The following is a 7298-nucleotide window of genomic DNA, read 5'->3' as shown; positions in this document are numbered from 1 at the left end:
ATTTAAATTACAGAGTGCTGTAAATCAAAGCTTCAACTCCAAAGCATATTAGAAAGTGTTGTGAAAAAAAAAACTACATTTTACTAATGAAATGCGTAAGTTAAAAAATCAATAATGATAATCAATAAATGATATTTGAAATGAGAATTACTTCGAATTCCATATTGTACGCATGTTACAGATAAGATTGTCACTTGTTGCTATTCAGTTGTACATGAAGAAGAAATAAATAAAGTGCATGACTTCAATTTTTTCTTTTCATTGAGGGGGAAAAGTGTTTGATTAACCAGAGGTGAAGAAGAAGCTAATTTACCACCTCAAACACCCTCAATGTTTTACAACAGTTGGTGGTAAAAAGAAGAAGAAAATGGAAAAGGGCATCCTCCAAGGCACCCTATAAAGGGTGAAACTGTCCAGCATATATATAAGTACATATGACTTTTGGAGTGTGTAAATATGATTTCATCAATGTTGCCGTTTTAGGTATGATGTCTTATTTTGAAAATGAGAACTCAGGATTTGCACGATTAATCTCATGTTGTTCTAACATGAGGGATGGGCGGCCAAGCTCCTGCAGCTCGCTCTCATGTGCATTAATGGGGTTTTGATGTCCGTGGTGGTGAGAAGAGGAGGAGGGTTCATCATGGGATGTGGAGTAGGCAGCTGCTTCCCGCCCCTCAGAGTTGTAAAACCTTGGAGACATCTGAGACATATCGACGACACTACTACTACTACGGTAATGGCTCAAGAGATGAACGGGTGAGAGGCCATGAGTTGGTGTTGCCGGATGGCTAGACTTTGGCGTAGTTGGCCTGCTGCTCGACAGTGGCGTTATGGTGCCTGATCTCCGGCTCTCCCTCACGTGCTTTCTTGCAGTGTTGTACCATCTCCTAAGCCCGTCAGCAACGCGCTCATCAAAGACTGTAGTCTTCATATTGGAGCCCATCTATTTGAAATTATAGACAAACGGCAACGTAGGTTATACTTGTTCGTTCATTGGAAATTGATGTCGAAGCATACTGAATGCTGGCATGATTCTTATATAGATCTTATGGCAGGGGAGTCATATATATATATATATATATATATATATATATATATATATATATATATATATATATATTGTATTACCTGTGTGACCAATGCATAGAGTGGGAGAGTGACATAGCTACAAAGGAACTGAATCAGGACACTGTCACCGGCCATGAAAGCAAATAAACGGTTAGCGCCTGTTTAACAAAGCTGGATTCAGCAGGAAGATTGAATAATAATAGGTTGAGCAATATTGGTCGGCAACTCACCCCATTGACAGCCCAATGATGACTTCTGTTGTTTGTTTGTGAAAGCATGAATGCAAACCAAACTCATACTGCACGTTATACATCAAGGTGACCATGTTACAAGTCGTAAATTTCTTTCTCTCTCTCTATACACACACACACACATATATATATATATATATATATATATATATTAGAGAGAGAGAGAAATGGAAACCTACTAAATGGTTATGGTGCTAAATGAAACATGCTATTGAATTTTCTGTGTTTTTTCGAAATTCTGACATTATATATGTTATCTATATCCTTGTTTTTACCCGAATGAGTTCATGGAGCATTTGATTATGATACATGAATATGTTTTTATAAGGTTTCAAAGATCAACTATCTACAACTTTTATAAATTTTTGATGCTTCCAATATCATTTTTTCATCCAAAATGCATGATCCAAGTGTCAATTTCTAGTAAATCAATCATGTTGAACACATTTATATGGGGTCAGAATTGCGAAAAAAATACCGAAAATCCAATAGCATGTTTCATTTATATATATACTGGACTACCATAGCTTATGGTGGTGCACACATGATTTGCATCCATCTAAGCTTTAAAAGAAAATCTAACCATTGGATCATGTTCAGCATATTCTATTTAATATTTTAATGTATTAAAGTTAACTCAAATATGATGTTTTATGTCATTTTTAAATCATCCATATTTTCATGAATTGTGTCTCAAAAATAAAATCTTATAGTGCATTAAACATGATAAAACCTTTTAACATCCTAAATAAATCATACTAAACACATTTGTATGATTAGATTTACCATTTGGTGGCTAGGTATATGCAAACAAAAGTGTACACCACTGTAAGCTTAGGGGCGTGCGCACACACACACACACTTAATTAAAATGACAAAGACTGCACTTAATTAAAATGAAGAAGTAACTCACCCATGCCCATACAAAGAAGGCTAGCTGGAAAGCGTTCTGCAACCAAAGTAACAGCGAAGAAACGTGAGGAATGTCTCGTATAGAAAAGTCTAACAGAAAAAAGAAAGCGGACTATGGACCAACACCATCATCTTCTGTATTTGGTCCCCACGTGACCCATAGGACATTACATGATAGTCATAGAGGTAGAAAAACTCAAGTTGAAGTCCGGTTCTTTGAATTTTGTTCAAAAAATTATTACATCGATCTAGCTCTCGAGTTGAGCTCCGTCAAGTTCATTACACCAACTTTATATAAAGCATTTGCGACATTATCTGGACCGTTGGACTAGATTCAATCTAACAACTCTATTTTTTTTTTAAAATTTATAACCCTAAGAAACAGCACGAAGATCTGGTCAAGCTGGCTCAGCAGGACATACCTACGATCGTCGTGCTGGCTGCATAAAACTCAGAGGTTAGGACCCCTGCCCCCGAGGCCTATGCTACACATTGGCTTGTGCAGAGGGGTGACACCCATGAAAATTGAACCTTGACTGCCCGTCTAGCAGAGAAGGCCCCACCCCACTACACCAACCCCCCTTGGGGCTTAACAAGTCAGATTTTGGGAAATTGTAAGAGTGGGTTGGCGTTTCTTTGCTCCTCAGTCAAGCCCACATATGACATGATGCACTGGACCCCCACTTACATAGTGGGGTCAGGTCTAAGTTGCCGCCTACCCATCCTGCCCGCCAAGTAACAGGAAGGGATGGCAGTGGATAGGGAAAATGGGGTCCCGCCCCGCTTTGCCTGGTTTGGACCAGGGATGGAGGACATGAGACCGGGATGAAGGTTAAAATCAAAACCCGTGCAGGGATAGAAGCAGAGATGAAGTTACACTTAACCCGCCTTGCCCTGTCCCGTCCCCACCCCCACCTTGCCCCATGACAATGGACCGAGGGGAAACAGGGGCCACATCCACTTGATCAAGAATCAACGAACAGATCGAAAGTTTTCGATCGCTTGGTTGGTTTCATTGGACAAGGTATTGACTCGGTCTAATCTGGGGAGGGGGGGGCTATGGGGCTGAGGCGAGTGCATATCATTGACATTGGATCGGTTCATTAGCTCATAATATCCGATGTTCTTCTCATGGCAGGTAAACGTTGGGGGTTTTCAGACTCTAAGGTGGTGGCTAGCTCCTACATTTAAAACAAATCTGTCACTACTAAACTCTCTCTTGGTTGATTTCTTTTCGAGTACCACAAGAACTGTATGAGACGTTTTTTGAATATGAATGAAATGTTTATGTTTTCCCTCAAAAAAAAAAATATTAATAATAAATCGAGACCATCCAACCTCACGATTAAGTAATGCATACGGACAGAGTGCGCACGCAACTAATGCCAAAGAAATTAAGTAGTACTTGATAGTTAGCAAGAGAAAATTTGTTCACCTGGAAGAGAACGAAATGGATTAGGAAAAGTATCAAACGCGGCCGATTAAACCAGAAGAGATGGTCGGTGGGCTGGACGACGGGGACACCCTTGATAATGTCTCCCTTGTCTTGAATCTCTAAACCCATTCTCGTTATCACTACTTGTAGCTTAGTCCCCACCACAAGAATTATCTGCAGAAAAAAAAGTTACGAATTACAAGTATATATTGAAGGAAAAGAAATTAAGTACCTTAATAAGTAACGTTAAAGTTGAATATGTTTGTCTGCCAAGCGTAAGTATTTCGCTTCAGCAAAACACCACATGCACTGCTTGTGTATGGGATCTCCCCATCATATATATATATATATATATATATATATATATATATATATATATATATATATATATATATATATCCTTTTTTGTTAGGTTACTGCTAGGACCTTCAAAAATCATAGATCCCAACCATTAGATGCGGTTATCATTGTTTATTCAATACAAAACATGTTTTGGATTAAGCATCTTTATGTTCAAATGTGTATTTTAAAGAGTTAAAAAAATCAATGGTTGATATTGTATTAAAATTTGATGATAAAATATCCACACTTTTACATCAAATCAATTTGAAACAAATAAAGTTTGTTTTTTAATAAATAATCAATGATAAATATATCTAAATCTAGCATAAAACAAAACAAGAAACCTATGTTTTTGGAGGGTCTTAATTAACGGTGACCTACCTAAAAAAGGGCAGAACAATCACATAATATATATATATATATATATATATATATATATATATATATATATATATATATATATATATATAGAGAGAGAGAGAGAGAGAGAGAGAGAGAGAGAGAGAGAGAGAGAGAGAGCTCTTACGATTAGGGGAATGAAGGGTAGCCAATAATTGGGATGCCAGTCTGTTCATTAAATGATCATTCTCAGTTTAGACATTATTGCTGAATAGAAATTATAGAGGAAAAATGAAAAGAGCGACTTATAGAAAATATAAACTTCGGTTGTCCAAGTCAATATTTATGATTAACAAATGATTATTAGCTAAATATGGCAGTTTGCTTACCATGAGTGTAGGAGAGGAGAAATAAGACCGCGAATAACCAAATTATCGGGCTAGAACATCAAACAATCACATTAGCTTCTTTAAAAAAACAAAAAAAAAAGTCACAATAAATGAGAAGAGATGTTTGAGCCATGATAATTCTAACAATTGTGAATGCTTTACCTTATCCCAACCACGACTTTGAAATCTTCTTCCAAAGATCTTTTGATGTACTTTTGAAAATCAAATTTTGACGAACTGTTAGGAGCAAGATGTGCCTGATCAACATCGTAGTTATGTTAATTTGTATATATAAAGAAAGAAACTAGGTCACATGATTAATTAAAACAGAGACTGAAAATTACCATTATGAACCCATGCCTTAATGTTAAATAGTCTACTTTGGGGACCGACCTCACAAACTGCCTGAAGAAACTCACCTGAAATTTGAATATGGAACAAAACAAAAAAGAAGTCAGGATGTCTCTTAGGGAAAAAGATATTAAGACAGGAAATAGTCAGCATATATTAGGTTTTCTCTATGTCTGCCTTGTGCATTACTCAATGGAATTTTCTTTTCATAATTGTCCCTCCCTTATAAGGCAAACCCAAAATCTTCAGTTTGACCTGAACCCGACCCGAGCAATATATACAAGTCGGGTTGGGTACCCCGAAAAATTGTTATTTGGGCATGCAGGTTCGGGTGTACCCTGATGGGTCATGCAGCATGAGGAACCGACTACTAGAAAAGAAATCTTCTTGGCTAGCTCTTACTATCCATATAAGAAATGGTGTCCTGCTCCAGAAATGCAAGTGCCTTCTTCCAAACGATGTTTCTCGTGCAAACCTGAATCTCTCCGGATCTGTTTCATAATTGTTTTCACGTCATATAAATAGTCCAACTCCACGAACACTCTTATCACTCTTTTTGAGAAATAAAGATCACGAAATCCCTTACCATGCGAGAATTGGTAGTCCAAATTCTTACATTCTTGTTCCCACAATTTCCAACTTCTCATCTAAGAAACATAAAGGAGAACCATATCAATTATTATTTTTTTTTCTTCTGTTGTAAAATATAATTATAGACCTTTTCAACATCTATAGCACAACAATCAGGTAAATATTTACCTTGGCTCTGCCTAGTGCCATCGTGGTTATACAGTTGAGCACATGAAATACCGCCAACACGAATATAAAAAAATGGAGCTGGTTAATCCCTTCCGACGAAACCAGTGGCACCTTTCCCTGCAAATCAAACCAACAAGATGACTCAATCTTTTCACCTCTCCTTTGTGCTTAATACAGAAATCCATAAGCTCACTTGTCATAAGACAGATATAATCATTGATGCCATCAACTGATCAGAAGATGAACATCATATATTTCAGCAGGTTGCTATGATGATTATCGATATCTTGCCTTTGGAGCACACTTGTCGGGGCCGCCACCTCCACCGGCAAGGATCCGTCGAAGATCTGTGCTTGGAGCTCGACTCCACAAGAGTTTCCGACCGATGATCTCGTCTGAATACTCTTTGTGCTGACCAACGGATTCACCCTTTCCCCCATTGGTGTCATAACTAGATGTGTTCTTCCTACAAGGAAGCATGGTGTTCCCTAGTCTTGGTGAAATGCAAATATGCGATATGGGGCCTTGACCAACTGTTAGCAACAATGATATAAACCCTAACACCATCAACTCTGCCATCAAAAAGACACATAATAATAGAGTCATGTTGCGGAGTACTATATATATATGATAACCAAAATTAAGGTATGAAAAATTTTCAACAGTTGTCCGCGGGGATTCTATCCAACTCACCGGATTTTATCTTCTCCAATGCTTCATAGAGAGCGCGCTTACGCTTCTTTGTTAGCCACTGTAAAAGCACAGAACAAGGACAATTGTATTGATTAAAAAACCTCCCATATATAATTAGAAAAGGACCGATATCAAGTATCAACAACCGAGTCATACAACTTAGAAGCAGCCGCAGAATGATATCAAGATGAAAATTAAGAAGAGCAAAGGGAATCGAGAGATCGAGGTTACTTTTCCGAGGAGATGGATGGAGTGTTCTATGAATATGGAAATGAGAACGAGCACGAAGCAGACGACGGCAACGGCCCAAGTAGGCGTAGTCTCGAGCGAGCGGCCGCTCCCTTGTCCTCCGCTGGCTCCGGCCATTCTCTCTCAGAGAGTCTCAATTTCAGGAAATTGATCCTCTGCTCCTTGGTATTGTTGCTGCTGCTATATATTATGTATATAGGAGGGTGGGGGGAAGAGGCAACGCAGAAAGGTATTGGGGCTTTGACTGGCTGAATTTCTGAGAAGAGAATGAAAATTTAGGCCTTGGAATTTAGCCGGTGATATGGGCATATTGAAGAAATCAGAATTTCAAAAAAAAAAAAAAGTCAGGGTCTTCTGTAGAAAAATTGACTGCTGAAACGTAAAGCATGAAAAATGGCCCATTTTAATCATTATTGCAGGAAAAACAAGAAAGCTTGGTCCTGAAAGATTGGTATTTTAAATCAATATTTTCTTATATTTGACCAGTTGAAGATTGGTCCCAAGGAT

At 38.0% G+C, this 7298-nt stretch overlaps 1 protein-coding gene across 4 annotated transcripts; it reads right to left on the bottom strand.

Annotated features, from left to right (window-relative positions):
• Positions 1–239: 239 nt before the first annotated feature.
• LOC149839599 (MLO-like protein 6) lies at positions 240–6954 on the bottom strand. 4 transcript variants are annotated; one of them, XM_090002661.1, is made up of 15 exons: positions 6774–6954; positions 6543–6600; positions 6141–6421; positions 5850–5966; positions 5677–5737; positions 5493–5581; positions 5084–5158; positions 4902–4996; positions 4740–4789; positions 4538–4578; positions 3670–3843; positions 2236–2271; positions 1302–1369; positions 1132–1192; positions 240–946 (listed from the first exon to the last, which is right to left on the bottom strand). In XM_090002661.1, the coding sequence occupies exons 1-15, from the start codon at positions 6906–6908 to the stop codon at positions 494–496; spliced, it is 1794 nt and encodes a 597-aa protein (XP_089858787.1). In that variant the 5' UTR covers positions 6909–6954; the 3' UTR covers positions 240–493. The 4 variants fall into 4 exon arrangements, with proteins under 4 accessions (XP_089858787.1, XP_089858789.1, XP_089858790.1 ...); XM_090002663.1 differs by lacking the exon at positions 1302–1369 and having other exon boundaries at positions 6774–6946; XM_090002664.1 differs by lacking the exons at positions 6543–6600; positions 6774–6954 and having other exon boundaries at positions 6043–6181.
• Between the last annotated feature and the right edge of the window lie 344 nt (positions 6955–7298).

The sequence above is a fragment of the Nuphar pumila genome, chromosome 4 (genome assembly GCF_984573655.1).
Source record: "Nuphar pumila chromosome 4, dmNupPumi1.hap1.1, whole genome shotgun sequence".
In the NCBI taxonomy this organism is placed as follows: Eukaryota; Viridiplantae; Streptophyta; class Magnoliopsida; order Nymphaeales; family Nymphaeaceae; genus Nuphar; species Nuphar pumila.
Note: the sequence above shows the minus strand (reverse complement) of the source record. Positions and strands in the feature narration are given on the sequence as shown.

Coding starts and splice junctions, on each gene's coding strand:
- LOC149839599 (XM_090002661.1), bottom strand. CDS start 6,908: ATGGCCGGAGCCAGCGGAGGACAAGGGAGCGGCCGCTCGCTCGAGACT. Junction 4,997..5,083: donor TAAGGCATGGGTTCATAATG/GTAATTTTCAGT, acceptor GATGTTGATCAG/GCACATCTTGCTCCTAACAG. Junction 2,272..3,669: donor TCCATTTCGTTCTCTTCCAG/GTGAACAAATTT, acceptor CTTTGGTTGCAG/AACGCTTTCCAGCTAGCCTT.